The sequence below is a fragment of the Trichechus manatus genome, unplaced genomic scaffold, assembly GCF_000243295.1.
Source record: "Trichechus manatus latirostris isolate Lorelei unplaced genomic scaffold, TriManLat1.0 scaffold00102, whole genome shotgun sequence".
Classification (NCBI taxonomy): Eukaryota; Metazoa; Chordata; class Mammalia; order Sirenia; family Trichechidae; genus Trichechus; species Trichechus manatus.
This window is the reverse complement of record NW_004444038.1, coordinates 6785869-6808352: the sequence shown is the minus strand read 5'-3', so window position 1 is coordinate 6808352 and position 22484 is coordinate 6785869. Positions and strand designations below refer to the sequence as shown.

General features: G+C 43.1%; 1 protein-coding gene across 1 annotated transcript in view; it reads left to right on the top strand.

Annotated features, from left to right (window-relative positions):
* COL4A1 (collagen type IV alpha 1 chain) overlaps window positions 1-11895 on the top strand; it is a 96559-nt gene extending 84664 nt beyond the window's left edge. Inside the window, exons 49-52 of the mRNA XM_012557439.2 lie at window positions 1099-1276; window positions 5417-5531; window positions 9820-9992; window positions 11478-11895. Coding sequence (XP_012412893.1) covers window positions 1099-1276; window positions 5417-5531; window positions 9820-9992; window positions 11478-11559 — 548 coding nt within the window. The 3' untranslated portion in view covers window positions 11560-11895. The remainder of the gene's footprint in view (window positions 1-1098; window positions 1277-5416; window positions 5532-9819; window positions 9993-11477) is intronic.
* Window positions 11896-22484: the final 10589 nt, after the last annotated feature.

The window sequence follows — 22484 nt, the reverse complement described above, 5'->3', positions numbered from 1 at the left end:
TTATTCATTCAACATAGATTTATCAAGTGCCTACTGGGCAGTTCAAGACCACCCAGAGGCACTTCAGAGGAAAGGCTTGGCAGTTGACTTCCGAAAGATCACAGCCATTAAAAACCCCGTGAAGCACAGTTCTACTGTGACACAGACAGGGTTGCCATGCGTTGGAGGTGACTCAGTGAAGACTGTTTTATCACTCTGGTCTAACACTGTACTTGTCTCTGGTCCTGCCATTTAGGGAGTGTAGAGCACCATTATGACAATAGTTAATGCAAGACGGGACAGGCTTGACCCTGTTTCCCCTCCTCCTTAGTAAATGAATCATCAGTCCAACAGCTGCTATACTACTAATGTATGTAGCCAAGAAAAGGTAAAGGCCGAATCTTTGAAATTTTTAAAATTAGTAATACTTTTGATAACTTCTTCAAATCATCAAGTAGAATCAAAATTACTAGAGTACGCACAAAACAGTTTCTGTTGGTATTCTTAAAATAGGGCAGCTTAACTGTTGTTCTTTTTGTAACTGTCCGTTTTATCCTGTCCAAAATGTTTCTGATGCTCTAAGCTTTGTCCGTTCATTAGTTTAGCGCGGCAGAAATGTCCTCATTATCTTAGTCCCCTGAAGATATCCTCCACCAAATGTTAGGCACCTGTAACTTTTACGGAGGTTAGAAGCAGCAGTTATATAAAGAACATCTGTGAATTTTCTGCAAAACTATTGTTAAAGACATTGTCCAATTGTTTAATAACCATTGTACAGGATCCACATGTTAAATTCCTTTCAGAATCCAGTTCAAGGAAAAAAATTTCTCTCTACTGATAAATTGGTTTTGCTTGCTTTTATCAAACATGTTCCACATAATCCCTTATAGTTTCCCTTTCGCCTTGATGTCTTTGAATTTCATTTAACGTTCGTTTACAGCGACGCTAGTCTGTTTGGTATATTTACTCAGAAGGAATTTAAATTTTTCAGATTTCCATCTTAACGGCTATGTTGAATATATGCCTTTCGTGATTAGCCAACTCCATCCATTTTAAATAGAGGAAGGTTGTGAATCATAAAGAAAGTAATGCACATTGCCTTCTCTCGCTGTGCTTTAGGTACGGCTGGCAGCTGCCTGCGCAAGTTTAGTACAATGCCCTTTCTGTTCTGCAATATCAACAACGTGTGCAATTTTGCGTCCAGAAATGACTATTCCTACTGGTTGTCTACTCCTGAGCCCATGCCCATGTCTATGGCGCCCATCACTGGGGACAACATCAGACCCTTCATTAGCAGGTACGTCCAGCAATTTTAGGGGCAAATGTACAACTGAAGAAAAATCTCGTGTGGTCTGGGCAGAGATTTGTTTTTTCTCAGAATAGTCAAGCTATTGTCATTCAGTTTATTAAATGTGATACCCCTTCTTTGTAACAGAAATCAGCCAGAAAAACATTCGATATAAAAATCAGTTATCCTCTTTAAATATCATAGTGCAAAAGCAAGGTGAGATACCCAAACCCAAACCCACTGCCGTCGAGTTGATTCCAACTCATAACGACCCTATAGGACAGAGTAGAACTGCCCCATGGGGTTTCCAAGGCTGTAATCCTCCCACGGAGTAGCTGATGGGTTCAAACTGCTGACCTTTCGGTTAGCATCTGAGCGCTCCTTCCTATAAGGTCCCATAGTGCCTATGTTTGAAGCTGAATTCATATTTTGATGTGACTCACCTCGGTGGTTGCATTTCTTCCTATAAGCAAAGGGATGTTGCTTTATTTTCAGCAAGCATCAATTAGGCCAGTATTCCTCAAATTCACTGTTAATTTTTTGGTCTCCCCATGGAGTCTTTTTTAGAAAATTGTTTTTTCCTAATCATCCCCAAGACATTATAATACCACTGATATACTGTCTATCTGTTTACGTATGGTATGTATCTATGTGCTTTATATATAAGATTTATACAGATTTATCTCATACACAAAGATTTGTGCATATTATTTTTTTTGCCACCCCCTCCCCCCCCAGAGAAAACAATCTTTGCTTCACTGGGGTGATACTGTCCCCGTTGAGAATGCATGTGGCAGACTGAGTGACTTCCCAAATTCAGTGCTTATCCACGTTCATGTCTGCAGTCTGCCTTCAGGTCCACCTCCGTTCGCCTGGTAGGAAGTAAACTGGGAAATTGAAATTACTGTGACTAAAAAGTGCATGATCGTCCTGTCTTTGCCTCTTCCAGTCAAAAGCCGATTCCTTAGTTCTACTCAGCAGCAATAGCAAAGTGGCAAATGAACAAGTTAATTTGACTAAGAGGCTGTTTTATAATTTTACTTTTTACAGACTAAGATAATGAAGGATGGGAAGAGTAAGGAGTCAGGAAAAGTTTGCCTCAGGCAGGTGAAAGCGATCATCAGCTGAGCTTTCCTGTATTTCCTGTAAAGAGATAGACAGCTTTTGACTATGAAGAAAAACGTAGCACTGTTGGTTTAGGAAGAGCCGAACAGTCGGGAGAAAAGGGAAGGGAGTGCTCGGAGCCACCCCACAGGAACCCCTGCATGGGGACAGCCGACTCGTGGTCATCCACGTGACTGCCTGATCACTGATGACCACTTCCGGTTTGGGGGACGCACAGGCAGTTATGGTGCCCGTGGAATGAGCACTTGTGAAGGCCAGGTCCTGGCAGATCACAACTCCAGGAAGAGGTCTGTACCCTACAGGACTCTGGAACAGAAAGGCTAAGAGAGGAAAATCATGTATGCTTGATTGCCTTACAGTCATTTAAAATGTCTTCTGACAGCTCTCTTTGATTTTTTTTTTTTCTTGGAGCTTTAAGAAATTTTATTTTATGTGTCATAAAATGGGAAAAATCATAGAACTTTACAGCATGGCCCTCAGACCCCACCAATTCTTCTATTTTGAGACTTTTCTTGCTCAGAACCATGCCTGGTGTCCTAGAAGGAAAACTAACAAGCTTTGTGTTTTTGTTTAGCTTCCCTCGGACAATAAGGTAGAAGGTGAATATTCATTTATACCTGTTTCCTCTTTAGTTTCTTACTAACATTGACATTTGATCTGGATTTGGTTGAAAATGAAGGAGCCTCTGGTATGCTTTTGAAATATTCCAAGCACACGACCATGAGAAGCCTAGTGTCTTAGATATGTTTTCTCTGTGGACACGTCACTTTCACTAAGACCCCTCTGGTTCTAGAGGCATAAACAGGAACCTTAACTGTTGAGGTGTCTCAGCACTTTACATTTCCGGGTTTTTATACCGTTTTGTTGCTAGACCCGTAGAAACTCAGCATGGAGGACACTTACAAGTCATGTGCTTTAACCTCGCTGCCATATCTCTCATTCCCTTTTGTAATGGTGCTGCCCCTTTCTCCTTGGCTCTGAGCATGAGGTTTCCATGGTTACCTTAATTTCCCAGTTTCCAGCAACTTCTCAGGGCTTACAGGTACTCTTTGAGGTCCTCCCTTTGGGGAGGTTCTAAAGTTTATTTATAGAGACAGTTGTTAACGTAAAATCCTTCATTTTAGCAGAAAAGTTGCTACCTTTTCTGCTTTTATCCTGAGTTTTGGGCAGAATTTTCTAAACAGTTCCTAGCACTCTGCAGACCAGAGTCATCCTAAATCTAATGATTGTTTCATTGCTGTAGTGGAAGGAGCACTGGTTTGAGAGCATGGAGTACTGAGTTCTAGTTGTGGCTTGGACAGAACTAACTGTGGTGTTAGTTTCTTCGTAAATAATGTGGAGAATTGGATCATATGGATTTTAAGGGGCCATGAAACAAACCAAACCAAACTCATTGCCGTTGAGTCGATTCCGACTCATAGTAATCCTATAGCACAGAGTAGAACTGCCCCATAGGGTTTCTAAGGAGCAGCTGGTGGATTCAAACTACTGACCTTTTGGTTAGCAGCCGAACTCTTAACCACTGTGCCACCAGGGACTGTACAGCTCTTTAAATCTGCTGCTTTGTGTTCCCTAGCTCCCCATCTGATGGGGGTCAGGAACACCCTCTCTTTATCCACTTCTGTCCCCCTGTCACACAGGGAGCCTGACAAAAATAAAGTGCTGTCCTCCACGTTGTATTTCTGGTTCCTGTGTAAGGCTGACAGATGGTGGCAGATGCATAAGGCCAACTTCAGTAACTGTTGTTTAACTGAACCTTTTAATTCATCTGCATTTATGTGAATAAAATAGAAAATTGCACAACACACACACACACACACACACACACACACACACACACACACACACACACACACACACACACGTCCCTGGAAAACTAAATGCCTAATTTAGACCCTCCTACTCTTTGTCCATTTTCATGCAAATGTTCCAGCATAACTAGGTGTAATTATTAACACCATTTATATTCACTTATCAGCATTGTTAACACTCTGTTCATTCTGTGACTTGAATGTGATTACTGTACTGCTGGTGTTTAATTATTTTAACAAAACATTATCCCACCACCAAGGGTTCCCTTAATTGATCAGCTTTTAGTCAGAACACTGTGGTTTTAATTTATTCTTGGGTGCAGTTCCAGCAGCTGAACTTGAGCGAGCCGCACTTGGGAAGTCTCCTGTCCTTCGGGCAGTGTTCTTCGAGAGTTCCTTCAGCTATGGAGGCCCTGCTGCCAGCTGCCAGCCTTGAACAACGGAGGCCTGGGGATAGGGTTTTTTCACTGGTCTGTTGGGTGAGGGTCTAGAGTAAGCTTCCTCAGATGTGCATTCAGCTTAAAGTGCAAAGCATAAGCATGCATTATTGGGCTTACCCTGATTTACTAAATTTGTTTCTTATATTAAATAGTCTTAATAGCTTCAAAGAAACTGTTCCATTTCAGAAGTGGTAGCATTTGAATTTCAGTAACTCACTTCTGAAATATTAATTGTGAATGTTCAAATATGGATGTACTCACTGTGGAAAAATTGGAAATCACTGAAATGCAGAAAGAAACCCATTGCCATGGAGTCTGTTCCGACTCATAGTGACCCTACAGGACAGAGCAGAACTGCCCCACAGGGTTTCTAAGGAGCAGCTGGTGGATTCCAAAGGTCAGCAGCCAAATACTTAACCACTGCACCACCAGGGCTCCACATGCAGAAAGGAGAAAACAAAAGTCACGTCCCCTCAGCTCTTCCAAGGGATAACCACTGTTGTAACTTTGCCCTTTGATTTTTTTCCTCGTACAAAGCAGATGGTTAAAGAACAAGTGGAATTCAATGTTTTAGTGCTGAGAAGAGCTAATAAAACCAACAAGAAGGTGCTAAGGCTTGAAGTGTCAGCAATGGGCACAGCATTATCCACTTCATAAACAAGCAGTAGAATCAGAAGGCTGCCCAGAAGGGACTGAGTGAAAATAACGGGGAAACCGGGAGTAAATACACCTTCACCCCATGCCTTCTCTTACCTGCTCTGCTGTCCTTCCAGGTGTGCCGTGTGTGAAGCACCTGCCATGGTCATGGCCGTGCACAGCCAGACCATCCAGATTCCGCAGTGCCCCAGCGGATGGTCTTCCCTTTGGATTGGCTATTCCTTTGTCATGGTAAGTGCTGTGGAAAACTGCATCTTTCCAGGAAAGACCCCTCTCACAAAAGCCCCATTCTTTTCTCTCTCAGCGTGCTGCTGATCCTCTCCAGTTCTCTGATCCTGCTGCCCAGCTCTCCTCCCTCACTTGGACCATCCCCCTTCCAAAGCTTACCGAGGAGGAGCCTGGTCTGCTCCGCTTGGCCACAGCAGTGGTTTCCAGCACCCAGCCAGTGGCCCTCTTCTTGCTTTGGGAATTACTGCTCTAATACTAAAGTAGATGGGATGAGTATCTTCCTAGAAACACAGGCCTGGAGCCTCCACTGTCCTCCAGCAGATGCTCCAGAGATCCGGGCCCAGCACCAGCAACATGATGAACTTTTCTGGCAGTCACGCTTCTTTCAGGGAAAAGAGGAAAAGAGCTTGCGTGTGGGAGGCGCACAGTTTACTAAAACACACAAGCTGGAAAGCAGAAAATTTGAATTAGGAAGAAAACACCTGAGAATCAGCCAAAGGAGTACTGTCTCCTGGAGGCAAGGACACAACCCTTCTACAAAGTCTTCCTGGGCCAGTCACTGGGAGCCTGAGTTTTCTATGCCCATCAGTGGGGTGAGGGCTGCTCGCCCATCAGCCATCTATCCCAGATGTCAGACCTCCCAGATGCTCCCTTCCCCCCAAAAGCACAGTACTTATTGAGATTCTGTCTAAGTCATCTAGTGCTGCTATAACAGAAATACCACAAGTGGATGGCTTTAACAAACAGAAATTTATTCTCTCACAGGCTAGGAGGCTAGAAGTGTAAATTCAGGGAGCCAGCTCCCTGGGAAGGCTTTCTGTCTCTGTTGGCTCTGGGGGAAGGTCCTTGTCATCAATCTTCCCCTGGTCTAGGAGCTTCTCAGCACTGGGACCCCAGGTCCAAAGGACACACTTCACTCCCGGCTTCTTTCTTGGTGGCTTCTTGGTGGCATGAGGTCCCTCTCCTCTTTGCTCAATTCTCTCTTTTATATCTCAAAAGATATCGACTCAAGATACAACCTAATCCTGTAGATTGAGTCTTGCCTTATCAACATAACTGCCTCTAATCCTGCCTCAATAACATCATTTGGAGGTTAGGATTTACAACACATAGGATAATCACATCAGATCACAAAATGGTGGACAGCCACATGATACTGGGAATCATGGCCTAGACAAATTGACACGTTTTGGGGGGAGCACAATTCAGTCTATTGTAGCTTATTATTTTATTTTATTGCCTCAGTTTCAAGTGTTGATTAAATGTATAAAAACCTCTGAGCTTATAAGATTAGGGTTATACTGGAATTTGTCAATTCCTAGTAAATGATTCTACACAAATACCTTCTGTACCACCTTTGTCAGCCTGGTATCATCTTCCCACCCACAGGCATGGTCAGGCTGTACAGTTTGATCCCTAAATGAGCATTAGTCCATACTATCTGATTGACGGGGAAAGTGGCCTCATAACTTTTTTCTGCTGCTGTGAATCATTCCAAGCGTCAAAGAAGTTGCTGGGAAAATAATTATTAAAATACTTGAGTAGGTATTCAGGTTTGACCATAGGTTTTTCTGAGTTGATTATGCTGCAGTTAGGCTCTTTACAGGTCCCAAGAATTTGCAGAAACAAAACATAGCAAGTTGGAGTAGTAATTGCAAATGCTGCATTGTGATGACTTTCTCAAGAAAGCCAGAAAAGTTGGAAATACGGTATTGAGAGATGAAGACACTAACAATGATATAAAACATACAGTTGAAGGCAGATTGGATGTTTTGACTCCATAATCATAAGAACTGCTGAATGGAATGTGTGTCAAAATGACAGAAATTCCCACTGTGCCAAGGTTTAAAGAATCATGGGAGAGCATTTCGTCCTGGTGTCATACAAAGACCTTAAACAATGATTGCCTGTAATTTCTCCAAATCAAGAGCACATCAAAATAATGATGTTGTAGAGAACAGAGTGGGCCTTCTTACAGGTAGCACCTTACCTTCTTAGAGTATCAGGAACAGTTTCTCAGTCAGAAGTCTCGCTTCTTGTGTGGTTTTCGGCCCTGTTTCAGATGGCCAAGAGATGGGCCGTCAGGGATGGTCTTCCAAAGCAGAACTGCACGCACATCTCCATTTATCACTGTTCCAGAGATACATTTGTTTGAAAAATGAAGTGATCGTATCACTGTAGCTAAAAGAATAGCTGGGGAATGTGTAAAGAATCATGTTAATACATGACATGTCTCTCATTCAGATGACAACTAAGATCAGATAGCCTCCAAGACATGATGCTTTTTTTATGAGGGGCCCCTGAGGACAGAGCAAATAATCATTTATAAACCAGAAACAAGAGTTTTCCACATATACTTTTTAATGAGAGCATGGGGCAGATGCAGTTTACAGCTTGCTGAGTAAGAGAGCCTTTAGCTTTACTTTTCTAAGTTGTCTATATTTCTTCTGGTTTTCTCCGGGAGGTCTACTCAGCTGTTAGCATTTCTTTTGACTCCTTCGCAGATTCTAAGATAAATTAACACAATTGTGGGGAAGCCTCAAAAATATGGGCTGGAGGAGTGGAGTAAGGCTATTCCAAGATATAGATTTTGTACTTTTACCTGATTATCCTAAGGTAATTTACACAGAGTGGGAGCTGTAAATGCTGCTGTAGCCAGTCAATCCTTGGTTTCAGTTTAGGATGCCCCCAGTCTTATCCTTAATAAGGGAGAGAAAGCTGACAGGGAAAGATGAGCTAATTCCTAACCTGATGAATTCAGGGCATAAGAAATCCCACATCATCCCTCAGTCCCCCCAACGTCTGACACTGCATCAAGGATCGTGTGTGAGCAAACAGTAATTCGACCAGTTCTCTTGATGAGGGACAACAAGGCTGTTAATCCATTCTCTTGCAGTTAATGAGTGATGCCCTTGAGCTGCCCCCACTAACAGATCGTCATCTGGAATGTGTTGATTAACCCACAAAAGGGGGTTTTTCAAAGAAGAAGAATCCTTATGGGGTGTCTCTTGCCAACGTGAAGTTTTGCTGAGTTTGTCAAAGATTAGAACTTGACCCAATAGGCTTCCGTCTTATTCCCACCCCCATGTAAAATTCTCAACTCACTTCCCTTCACTACAAGAAAACAGAAGTCTGAGTATTTCACGATATGACTTAGTTTAGAAAAAGCAGTGATGACGATCAAAGCTGTGTAAAAGTTCTATATCATGCTCCCTAGGCATCAGACTTCCTTGGATATTGATCTTAACTCACTTCAGATCTAAGGAAGCTAAACGTGTCCGCAAAATGAGAGCCGGCATTCTGGCCTGGAGGCCAAGCGAGAACTTGAGTGTTCAATGTTACCCATCGCGTCTTCTTAGTCTTTAAGGGGATTTGTGGTGAAAAAGAGAAGGCTTTGTTCTAGAAGTCTGTAGACCCCTGTTCTTACCTCAGCTTTGCCTTTAGACTGTGATCATGGGCAGATCTTGAATGTCCTGGGATCCTCGCTTTTTCATGGGGCAACTGAGGGAGTTAACCATGTCCTCAAAGGTCCCTTTCAGCCCCAAATTCTAGAGTTCACGTTTCTTGTATCTGAAAAAATAGTTATGGAGATGTTTTCTAATGTCTTGTGCAAATTTATAGATCATTCATTTTTAAGTTCTTGCTTTCTGAGGACAGGTAGGACCTACTTGAATCTGTTAGATCAAAATGCAATTTAATAATTAGTTATAGTAGTGTTCTTTTTTCTCTTTGTGTTGTTTAGATTTTCTCCTTTTTTGAAGAAAAGAAAGGGGGAGGGAGTGGTTATTCTTTACCTTCGAATAGGATTCATGATAGCATCTAATTAATATATCTAAAAATTTGATTTTGTTTATAAAATCTGACTTCACATCACTTGGTTCTAACCTTATTTGCAAATTTTGTCTACTGTCTCATATCCTAGGTTAGAATGGATTTTAGGTTCAAAATAATAACTTATCTTCAAAAATAATACATAGTGAAGTCAGCATTTCTTTAAATTCTAATAGAGCTGGACTGGTTATCTGCTATTTTGAGAGGGGTATTAGCTGATTTCTGGGAGCTCCGTAGAGTGAGGCTGTGCCCCAGCCCAGGAAGCAGGGAGTGACTTGCAGAGGCCATCTGGGAAGTGTTTGGAGGGGTGTTTGTGCATAGGCTAGATTACGTGGTAACCATGAGGCTGGAGAGTGCCCGCTTTCCAGAAAGGATCACCCTGGCTCTTTCCTGAGGAACAATAAATCTCCTGGGCTCCGGGAGGGAATGTTCCGACTCACTGCTCGCATTTGTTCCCCAGCACACCAGCGCTGGTGCCGAAGGTTCTGGCCAAGCCCTCGCATCACCCGGCTCCTGTCTGGAAGAATTTAGAAGTGCGCCATTCATTGAGTGCCACGGCCGTGGAACCTGTAATTACTACGCAAATGCTTACAGCTTCTGGCTTGCCACTATAGAGAGAAGCGAGATGTTCAAGTAAGTTGGAATGATCCTCTCTGCTTTGCTGCTTGTCTTTTCAATTAGCCATGATCACACCTTCCAGCACAAAGTCTTAAAAAATGAGTATAAAATAATAACTATGGATACTTGCCCCACTTAAAGTAATAAGGATTTGATTCTCTCCCACGTGGACAGGTAACCACAACGACGTTTAAAGGCAAACATTAGGTGGTGGGATTAATGTTTCCATTTACTGGAGAATCGTGGGGAGGAAAAGTGCTCTTTCATTTTTCTAGGTGGAGCCACTAAAATTTTACTGGAAGCAAGTAAAAAAACCTCCAAACAGAGCATGTTTCAGATATTGTGCATTTAATAATAGAGTTGAGGAAAGTGAGCGGAGCTCATTTTCATAGCATCCGTAGCATCCGCTGAATTTAACGTGTGTGCATGTAATGCACGTGTGAGTTCTGAGTAAACTTGTTTTAGAACTTGCAAATAATTAATTTCAGCACACATGAAGCTGAAATTGATGGGGAAAACCTCTCCCCTCCCCCATTACCCAAATTTCACCTTTAAAGCAACTGTCCCAAGTGGCTGATAACCTTGTTGAAATTAATGTGGAGGCTGGCCGAGTCCCTCACGGACAGAAGCACATAATGGATCCTCTGTCCTTTATTTGATACCAGCTGCAGCCACGGCGGGAACAGGCGCAGGGGGCTGATGGATCTTGAACAATTACTTACTGTTCATTCCCGAAATAAATGCTTCTCACCCTGGAGATAAGCCTTGCTGTCTTTACCTTTTCTGAGAGAATTATGTAGAACTTTGCTAAGATCCTGTTTCTTTCCAGCTTAGACCATAGAAGGTGAAGTAATATATTCACTCTTCATAATTCTTAAAATATCAAAAAAAAAAAAGTGCCACCTTGCCTAATTGGTAGCTTGTGTGAGCCTTTTTAGGCTACTTCGAGCTTGACATCCACTCTACAGAGAGAATTTACCCATTGGCTGGTGAGACAAGCATGCTCGCTCCATTGATGTCGCAGCTGCTGGAGGCTCCTGTTATGGGGTTAATAGTTATAATGGGTTTTGTTTTGTTTTGTTTTTCAACCTGGAGCATGAACAAAAATACCTTCCTAAATAAAATTAGGTAAGATTCCATTAATTTAAATCAGATCCCATGCCTCAATTTGGGGGTACTAGAATTTGCAGCTAAAACAAGCAGCCTCGGTTTTAGGGCAAGGTGCTCTTGTTATATGGACGCTTTAACTTTCATCAGATTTCATTAGTACCTATTTCAGTTCAGACTTCACCTTTCCAACAGTCCAAATAATGTAGGATTTCAAGGATCAGGGAAGAATTTGGGGTCCTAAACCCCTTAGAGGTTCTTGAGGAGGGCAGGATGCGGAGTCAAAATCGACTTCACGGCACCCAACAACCACAGGGACGGCCGAGGAGCTCTTTTGCATCTCTGATGAACGGAGCGAGGATGGCTAATGTCTGTTTCCTTGTTGGATTTTAGGAAGCCTACTCCATCAACCTTGAAGGCAGGGGAACTCCGCACCCACGTCAGCCGCTGCCAAGTTTGTATGAGAAGAACATAATGAAGTCTGGCTCTCAGCTAATGTCACAATATGGTGCTATTCCTTTTTTTTTTTTTTTTAACAGCAACGAACCCTAGAAATATATCCTGTGTACCTCACTGTCCAATATGAAAACAGTAAAGTGCCTTTATAGGAATTCGCGTAACTAACACACCCTGCTTACCGGCCCTCTACTTGCTGAAGGAGAAACAAAGACAATGAGAAGCTTTAAACGTTGACTTACCAAATGGCACTTCTGATGAAATAAAACGTAAACATGCTCTACCATACAATGCCCGGATGTGTAAAGTGAGAGTTTATCCAAAACCAAAGGGTGCTAGGAGGTATGCAGTGCCTTGGATACTGTTGACCCCCATTTTTCATTCTTGTATTATAATAGATGAATCCCCCCTCCAGATATAAATGTTCGTTTATATCACTGTCTAGCTGTTTCAAAATTCAGGTCCCTAGGTCTGTATATTGTTCCTGTACAAATAATAGTAATGTAAAAACAGTTTTTGAACCTCCACATGGAATTACAGACTCAGTAGCTGTATCTTGCAAACCCCAAATATAAATTCACGTCTTTCTGCTCTGTGTGGTACTATGCAGCTGCTTTTGCAGAAATCACAACTTCCCTGTGGAATAAAGATGGTCCAAACCTAGTCAGAAAATTAAATATATATATATTTTAGTAATTTATATAGATGTCAGCAATTAGGCAAATCAAGTTTTAGCTTAACTTCCACTGTTAAAGTAAAGCTTCCATAGTCTTCTTCCTTCCGGATTGTGCTGTGTCCTTTTCACACAGGCTGTTCAACACCAGCGTATTGAGTGGAAACATCAGTTTTCATTGTTCACTTCCAAACCCAGAATTGTGGATTGCCCAAACCAAACCCAGGTTCATGAATATGGTGTCTAGTATAGTGCAACATGTACTTTGAACTTAATGTTTTTATTCTGTATTAAATATTTTCAGGGTTTTAAACACTAATCACAAACTGAATGACTTGACTTAAAAAGCGACCACCTTAAAAGGCCTTCCTTTGATTCGTATTCCTCATACTGCAGCCTCATTCTGGTGTGAGAAACAGCTCTGTTGAATCAGAATGTCAGTATTTTTACATGTAAGCATGTTCAGGCCACTTCCTTGGTTTCTCATGAGCTGTATTCACAGACTTCAGCAGGGGAAGGGGGGATGGATTGCAAGAGGGCGGAGTTGGACCGCCGTGCCTGAAATGACATTTCACTTAAATTATCCAAAACGTTTTAAAGACTACTAAGGCCTTTTTATGTAATCTGTTTAAATGTGTATTTCTTAAGAATTCAAATTTGTAATAAAACTATTTGTATAAAAATTAAGCTTTTATTAATTTGTTGCTAGTATTGCCCCCCCAGAAGCATTAAACGAATAGTTACTGCACAAGCTGCTAATAAATTTTTAAGCTTTGCATACCTTAGATCATTTCTATTTTGTAGTTCTTCTAAACAGGAGTTATAGACTGGAAATAATTTATAGGAAATATATATATATACACGTAAATAATTGATCTGCTCCTTCCGTCCTTCCTTCCTCCCTTCCTCCGTCTATCTTTCCATCCGTCCACCCGTCCACTCATCCATCCGTCCATCCATCCATCTATTCATTATACATATACTGAGGGTTTACCGTTTGTCAGGCATGGTTAAACACAAGATAAGCAGAGATGAATAAAACACATATTTTTTAACCCTTAAACACTGAACTGAGATTATAGTTATGTAATAGATGGGAGGTGGGAGAGGGTTGAATTCCAAGTCTTATTTGAAATACCAAGGAAAATAGAAGGTAAGTTTCTTTTTCCTTAGTGATTTAAGCTTCAATGTAGACTTGATTAAAATATAGTTTGTGGAGGATGAGTGTGATACAGAGTACTCAAGAAAAAGTTCTAGTTATTACAATGTTCTTGATTATCTTACCGACAGCTGAAATGGGGACAAAATAGGATAATATATGAACGTGACCAGCACAGTGCTCGGGACAGGAGGCACCAGTCGAGGTTTGATTTCGGTCACCTCTGTCCCACCTTTGATGATGATGTAAAGGGTTCTTTTGCCGTGCTCGACCAAAAAGGTCATCGGTTTGAAACCACCAGTGATTCCGTGGGAGAAAGACGTGGCAGTCTGCTTCTGTGGAGATTTACAGCCTTGGAAGCCTTATGAGGCCGCCATGAGTCAGAATTGACTTGATGGCAGCGGGTTGGCTTTTTGGTTTTGGATAGGATAGGAACAAGAAAATCGTTAGGCCTAGTTTCTCCTGAGGTTACTGAGAGATATTAAACACCTTCATGTGATAGCTACTTTAAGCTGCTTCTTTCTATGTAGCAAACGTATTTATCATAAATTTTTATTTGTTAGATACAATTTGATATAAATAAAGCCAGATGCTATCGACTCCAATTCATGGTGACCCTGTGTGTGTCAGAGTAGAACTGTGCTCTATAGGATTTTCAGTGGCTGATTTTTCCGAAGTAGATCACCAGCCTTTCTTCTGAGGGGCCTCTGGGTGGACTTGAACCCCCGATCTCTCATTAGCAGCCATGTGTATTAACCGTTTGTGTCACCCAGGGTCTTCTTGATATATATAGGAAAGTACAAAGAAGATGATATGATTCCGTAAATCCCATCATTCAAATCCTGTGCTTTTTGTATCTGTTAGTCTGGAAGCAGTTTTTGTTTAAGTTTTATTTTTAAATTAACTTACAGTGAAATAGACCTTTTTTATGTTCAGTTCTGTGAACTGTAACGTATGGATAGGTTTGTGTAACCATCACTAAAATCAACATACGGAACAGTTAACCAACCAAACCCATTGCCTTCGAGTCGATTCCGACACATAGCGACCCTATACGACAGAGTAGAGCTGACCCACGGGGTTTCCAAGGAGCTGATGGTGGATTCAAACCACCAGTCTGTTAGTTAGCAGCTGTAGCTCTTAACCACTGAACCACCAGAACAGTTACGTCACCCCCCAAAACTCTCCCAGGCTATTCTTTTGTGTAATACCCTCACCTTACCCCTAAACCCTGACAACCACTGAACGTTTCCCATAATTAAGGTTTCGTCTTTTCCAGACGGTTGTGTAAATGGGAGCTCACAGAACCAAACCTTTTGGAATGGTCTTCTTTCACTGAGTGCAATGCATCTGACATTCCTCCACGGTGTTGTGTTATCAGTTGATTGTTCTTTTTGTTGCTGACTGGGATTACATTTTATAGACTACCAGGGTTTGCTTATCTCTTCACCTGATAAAGGACATTTGGGTTGTTTTTTGGTGATGTCGGTCCAATTTGTGGTGATTATGAGTGGAGAATAAACATTCATGTTTGGGTTTTTGTGTGAGCATAAGTTTTCATTTCTTTAGGGCGAATACCCAGGAGTAGGATTGCTGGGTCATATGGTAAGCGTGTGTGTGTAACTTTGTTAGAAACTGCCAAGCTGCTTTGCACGGTGACCGCCATTTTGCCTTCCACTAGCAATGCATGAGAGCTCTAATTGTCCCCATCCTTGCCAGCGTTTGATATTGTCAGTAATTTTCTCTCAGCTATTCTAGTAAGTATGTTGTGGTGGTTGTTGTGAGCTGCTGTTGAGTTGCCCCTAACTTGTGTGTGTGTGGGTGTGTGTTGTGTGTCGTTGAGTCAATTCTGTTCGGTAGCGACCCTATAGAACAGAGTAAAACTGCCCCGTAAGGTTTCATAGGCTATAATCTCTACAGGAGCACATCGCTGGGTCTTTTCTCCCCCGGAACTGCTAGTGAGTTCGAACTGCCCACCTTTTGGTTAGTAGCTGAGCGCTTTTACCATTGTGCCACCAAAAAAAAAAAACAAAAACCAAAACAACCAAACCTGTTGCCATCGAGTCGATTCCGACTCATAGTGACCCTATAAGACAGAGTAGCACTGCCCCATAGAGTTTCCTAGGAGCACCTGGTGAATTCAAACTACTGACCTTTTGGTTAGCAGCCATAGCTCTTAACCACTACGCCACCAGGGTTTCCGTATTGTGCCACCAGGGCTCCTTAACTCATGCGTCCAACCGATTTCTGTCAAGTCGATTCCAGGTCATAGCTACCCTGTAGCACAGAGTAGAACTGCCCGATAGGGTTTCCAAGGCTGTAAATCTTTATGGAAGCAGACTGCCATGTCTTTCGCCCATGGAGCAGCTGGTGGGTTCGAACTGCTGACCTTTCAGCTAGCAGCTGAAAGCACTAACCACTGTGCCACCAGGGCTCCTTATAACTCATTTGTAGTGGTGTCTAATCGTGGTTTTAACTTGCATTTCCTTGATGTCAGCGATGTGTATTCATGTGCTTTTCTTTTATGTGTTTATTTGGCGCAGTGTCTGTTCACGTGTTTGCTCTTCTTTTTTCTTTAGAAACACTTTATAACTCAACTAGTTTAAGAATATGTTGCTTTTTGTGAAAGTAGTTTAGACTTTTATTGTACCGTTCTATCAGTTGCTATTATATAAAAAGGTTCATAAATGTTTTTTTAAGGACATGCAGGTGCTAACACACTTCTATCCATATATTTTTTTTAGAAATCCATCTATAACCTAATTGTCTTACTTATTTTTTCATTCTTTTTTAAAATTTCATTTTTTCCCATACAAAAATTTATACATACATTGTTATATGACTCTAATTGCTCTTCCCATACTGTGACAGCACACTTCTCCTTTCCACCCCTGATTCCCCCTGTCCATTCAACCAGCTCCTAACCCTCTCTGCCTTCCCATCTCACCTCCGGACAGAAGCTGCCCGTTTAGTATCTTGTAGCTACTTGAGCTAAGAGGCACACTCCTCACAAGTATCATTTTATGTCCCACAGTCCAGTCCAATCCCTGTCTGAAGAGTTGGCCTTGGAAATGGTTTTAGTTCTGGGCTGATAGAGAATCCAGGGGCCATGCTTTCCAGGGTTCCTCCAGTCTCAGTCAGACCATTAACTATGGTCTTCTTACTAGAATTTGAGTTCTGTACCCCACCTTTCTCCTGCTCCATCCAGGACTCTCTGTTGTGTTCCCTGTCGGGGCGGTCATTGGTGGTAGCCGGGCACCATCTAGTTCTTCTGGTCTCAGGCTGATGAAGTCTCTGGTTTATGTGGTCCTGTTTGCTCATTTTTTTAACTGGGTTGTTTGTTTTCTTGTGCTTTGCGCTTTGAAAGGTCTGTGTCTAGTTTGGTTACAAGTCCTTTGTTGGATATGTGGTTCGCAAATGTTTTCTCCCAGTCAGTGGTTTGTCTTTCCATTCTCTTAACACTGTCTTTCACAGAGTGAAAGTTTTTAATTTTGATGATTAATTAAAAGGTTTGATTTATTGATTTTTTATGGGATGTGCTTTTTAAGCATCATGCTTAAAAACTCTTTGATGAACTTTATATCACTAAAATTTTCCCCTAAAAGTTTTATGGTTTTACTTATTACATTCAGATCTGTGATATGTTTTTATTTAATTTTTGAATAACGAGAGGTATAGGATCAGGTTCATTATTTTGCATATGATGCAAGAGGAGAATTGTCTATTAATTGTTGATTGAGTGTCCAATTGTTCCGACATCATTTGTTTAAAAAGACTACCATTTCTCCACTGAATTACTTTTGCACACTTTTCAACATTAATTGGCTATACTTTCCGTGTCTATTTTTGGACTTTGTATTCAGAAGTTTATCAATAATATTTATCTTTTCAAAGAACCAGCTTTTGTATTTCTTTATTATTTTTCTGTTTTCAATTTTATAGACTTTTGCTCATATCTTTATTATTTCCTTTTCTGTTCTCATTTGGGGTTTATTTTGTTCTTTTTTTCTCCTTGTTTCTTAAGGTGGAAGCTTAGATTATTCATATGAGATTTTTCTTCTTTTCTAATATAAGCATTCAGTCCTCTCAATTTCCCTCTAAGCACTACTTTACCTACATCCCAAATTTTGATATGTTGCATTTTAACTTTCCTTCAGTTCAAAGTATTTTCTAATTTCCCTTGAGACTTACTTTGACCTATGGCTTATTCAGAAGTATGTTGTTTAATTTCCAAGTGTTGGGAGATTTTCCTATTACATTTATGTTATTGATGTCTGGTTTAATTTCCTTATGATTATAGAACATACTTTGAATGATTTTAACTCTTACATTTGCTTAGGCTTGTTTTACAACTTAGGATATAGTATTTCTTGGTGAATTTTCCACGTGTAATTGAAAATAATATGTATTCTACTAGTATTGGGTAGGCTGTCCTATAAGTGTCAATTAGATTCAGTTGGTTGATGGTGGTGTTCAATTCTTTTATATCCCTGTTAATTTTCTATTAGTTCTATTGACTACTGAGAGAGAAGTGTTGATGTTCCCAGCTGTCATTGGGAATTTGTTTATTTCTTCAGGATTTGCTTTATCTATTTTTACATTCCTACACATTTAGTATTGTTATATCTTCCTGGTGAGTTGACATCTAAGTAGTGCAAATGGCTAACACTCTTGGCTGCTAACCAAAGGTTAGAGGTTCAGATCTACCCAGAGGTACCTTGGAATAAAGGCCTGGTGATGTACTTCTGAAAATCAGCCAATGACAACTATAGATCCCAAATGGTCCCATCACCAACCAATCATGGGAATGGCGCAGGACCGGACAGTGTCTAAGTTAGATTAGTTAGATTGTGCATGGGGTCGCTATGAGCGGGGGCAGGGGGCTGACTAGACGGCAGCTGACAAAGCAAGGACAACCATATAGTGCGGTCTCTCTGAGTTCTCCTTATTGTCTGGTGTTCGGCACCAGACACAGGTACTCAGTTAGGGCCCTTCATGGGTGAGTGGAGAAGGAAGATTTCACGGTTCCCTGGTGACGCAGTGGTTAAGAGCTCAGCTGCTAACCAATGGTTGGCAGTTTGAATCCACCAGCCGCTCCTTGGAAACCCTATGGGGCAGTTCTTCTGTGTCCTACAGGGTCGCTGTGAGTTGGCAATGGTTCGGTTTTTGGTTTTCTATGGTATAGTGATCTGTGGAGTCTAAGGGTTTCACCTGCCCAGCCCCTTTGTTTACCTGCTAGCTCAGATTAGGTCATAACCTTCCCCTCCCTCCCCTCACTCCATGGTCAGGTTTTCTTCTTAAGCATCCAGCCTCCAAGTTCACTCTCCCTCTTGTCCTCATGCCACCATCACCTTAAAATTTGTTCGGCAAATTAAAAATGTAGCCCAGATTAGGGAAACTGAACTTCCTTGCGAAGTTCTGTAGATGAGTTTGTTTTACAGGCTCCGTGACAGCTGGAGCAACCTCGTCTCCCGGTAAGGAGGTGACCCACGCGGGATGGCTGCGATGCACCTGGCAGGCAGCGTGTACGGTACAGTGTCACCCTGACCCACGCGCCCTCGGTGGGGTCGCCATGGCAGAGGGAGAATTTGGGTTGTTCCCTTCCGCAGCCTCCCCCTCGACTCGCCCCTGGCCCTGCGCCCAGCTGCACCCAGGAGGCGGCTCCAAGGCGCGTTTCCTCCGCTCCCCTCCCTGCCACCTCGCAGTGAAGAGGTTGATTCCAGCAGCTCTGAATCATGTTCCCCACAGCCTCTGCGTGGGGAGTGTTTTCTCTGATGAACGCCCTATTTGTACTTCCTGGGCTCGTGCGTGGACTGCGGATTACTGTTCAGCGCGCCGCTCACCCGAAATAGCTGCGCTCAGTTCCCGGCTTTGCATTGGAGCTGCGTGCACAAAGCAGCCGGCCTACGCCTCCCACCTTAGGAGCAAGCAGGAGCCGGCTTAGTCAGAGGCAGACCGAGTCCTTCAGCCCAAATCAGGAAGTGCCTCTTTAGTTTTCCAGGTTCAAGCAGAGCTGCGCTGATTTCTCAAACGTGGTTTGCAAGGTTTAGCATCCGTTTCTCTGTGGACTAGTCCCTGCTTGCTTCGAGCAGAAACCTTTCCTGTTGTCCCCCCTCCCCCACCTGTCCCCCACCACGGTGATTTGCTATTTCGGGAGACCCTCATGCAAAAGGAACCTCGTGCCTGGGCCTTAAACGATATTTTCTATGATGCAAATCAGAAAATTCTGGAGATTGTTTTTGAAGCAACATTTACTAGATACTTCAGTGAAACTGTTTACAAATCTGTAGATCTCTTTTGCAATCTATGAGAAATTTCCTCCTCAGACTGCAGATGGCACCCTAGTCCTCCTGTAATAGTCAACCTCAGGTGAATGGCTTTGGTAACATTTGCAGCAATACTGCCTCTTTCTAGTCAACGCTTAAGGAGAGTGAAGCAAATTCAAACCAAACCAAACCAAACCAGCTGCCGTCAAGTTGATTCCGACTCAGAGAGACCCCATAGGACAGAGTAGAACTGCCCCATAGGGTTTCCAAGGAGCACCTGGTGGATTCAAATTGCCGACCTTTTGGTTAGCAGCCGAACTCGTAACCACTATGCCACCAGGGTTTCCTGAAGCAAATTGCTGGGTATTAATTAGACTCCACAGAGCCTTGGTGGCACAGTGGTTAAGAGCTCAGCTGCTAACCAAAAGGTCAGCAGTTTGAATCTACCATCAGCTCCTTGGAAACCCTATGGGGCAGCTCTACTCTGTCCTATTACTGTCAGAATCAATTAGACAGTAATGGGTTTGGTTTTTGTAATTAGGATCAAGCAGACCTGGTGGCGCAGTAGTTAAGTGCTCAGCTGCTAACTGAAAGTGGGTGGTTTGAACTCACCAGCTGATCTAAGGGAGAAAGACGTGGCTAAAGATTATAGCTTTGGAAACACTATGGGGCAGTTCTGCTGTCCTATAGAGGTGCTGGAAACCCTGGTGGCGTAGTGGTTAGGAGCTACAGCTGCTCACCAAAAAGGTCAGCAGTTCAAATTCACCAGCCGCTCTTTGGAAACCCTGTGGGGCAGTTCTGCTCTGTCCTGTAGGGTCGCTATGAGTCGGAATCCACTCAAAGTCAACGGGTTTGGTTTGGTCAGTTTTATAGGGTCACTGTGAGTTGGGATCGACTGGAGCCTAATGAGTTTTATAATGGGATCAAACTACAGAAATGATCAGGGGACTAGCTCTATGGCATAGACGGTAAGCTGTGAATTTGGTGAGGAGAAGCATTGTCTAAAGAAGTGAGGTGGCTGCTGGCGTCCCAGGACGGGCCTTAGCCTTTGCTAGTGTAACAGGATGTTTAGTAAGTGAGACTTTTCCCGCCACCCAGATTAACCACGAGAGACCTAAACTCAAGAAAAAGACCCACCAGTACCGCTTACTCTGAAGAGAGCTGCCAGCAGTGGTGTTGAGGGGGCAGATTGCTCACCCAGCTGGAACAACTTAGCTTCCTCAGCCACCACTCCAGCCGCCCCCACCCTGTCGAGGAAGGAAGCAAACAAGAGGTGAATCACAGGTGTCGTGAGCCATCAGGCTGGAGGGCAATGCTGTAGTTTTCCCTCCTCTTGGAGGCGAGAGGGTGCTTTCAAGTCCTGTGCCCCCAAGCCAAGGGACCAAGGGAGCTTCTCAGACTTTGCGGGTATCTTCCAAGAGGTGGAGCTTGACATCTCAGCTTCTGGTTGGAATTCTGCTCCGTGCTCTGAACACCTGAGTGAGGGCAGTGTAGAGCTGGAGAAGCATGGCAGAGTGGGACGGGGGACAGCAGATGGCCAGCCAGCACACCCACTGCTTTTGTGGCATGGAGGTGTGAGTTTTGTCTAACGGCCTGAGGAAGGGAGCCCTGGTGGTGCAGTGGTTAAGAGCTCGGCTGCTAACCAAAAGTTTGGTGGATAAAGGTATAGCAGTCTGCTTCTGTAAAGATTTCAGCCTTGGAAACCCTACAGGGCCCCTGGAGGGGCCTCAGTAAGGGAGCTGAGTTTGAGTCTTCTTTCTGGTCCTCTGCAAAAAGGTCACCTCTGGGGGAGGGTACCCTGGCCTGGAGAAGCTGTGAGACATGCATTTTGAGTAAGAGCTAAAGACAGGATATAAAGGGGATTAACCAGAGTTGGATCTCCCGCGTTGAGGATCTGCACATAGATGGGCCCCACGAGAGCCAGCATGGGGACCGAAGAGGGCTCAGGTCAGGCAAGAGGCAGGGCAGACGCAGAGGACAGGGCTCACATTCACCACTCAGTAAAAGGCCATTTCCCCCTCTCCCTCATTCTGCATCCTCTCTCTCCCAGGGAGGGGTCAGGACCAGAAGGGTTTTAAAGGGCGGACCAGAAGGGTTTTAAAGGGCAGACCACGTCTCCTGCCTGCGTCAAATTCCTGCAACGCAGAGTTCTTATTTGTTTGTTTGTTCCATATACCACAGACACCTTTGACAGTCCCATGAAGCCTTATCAAGAAAAAAAAAAAGTTTAATTTAAAATGCATATATTAAAATACATGTTGTTAGTTGCTGTGGCTGACTCCTACTCATAACAACCCCACGTACAACAGAAGAAAACATTGCTTGGTCCTCATGATCGCCAGCATGCCTGAGTCCATTGCTGCCTGCCGACCGAGGGGCCTCGACCCCCGGCGCTCTACCCCACAGTGTTCTGTTGTGATCCATAAAGTTTTCACTGGCTGATTTTTGGGAGTAGATTGCCAGTCCTTTCTTCCCAGTCTGTCTTCGTCTATAAGCTCTGCTGAAACCTGTCCACCAGAGATAACTCTGCTAGTATTTGAAATACCAGTGGCATAGCTTCCAGCATCACAGCAATAGAAAGCCACCACAGTACAACAAAGTAACACACATAGACCTCTTGCTGTCGAGTCGATTCCGACTCATAGCGACCCTATAGGAGAGAGTGGAACTGCCCCACAAGGTTTCCAAGGCTGAAATCTTTACAGAAGCAGACTGCCACATCTTTCTCTTGTGGAGTGGTTGGTAGATTCGAACCGCTGACCTTTCGGTTAACAGCCTTGTGCTTAACCACTGTGCCACCAAGGCTAGTGGCAGACAGATGGTGGAGAGAAAACACGAACTATTAT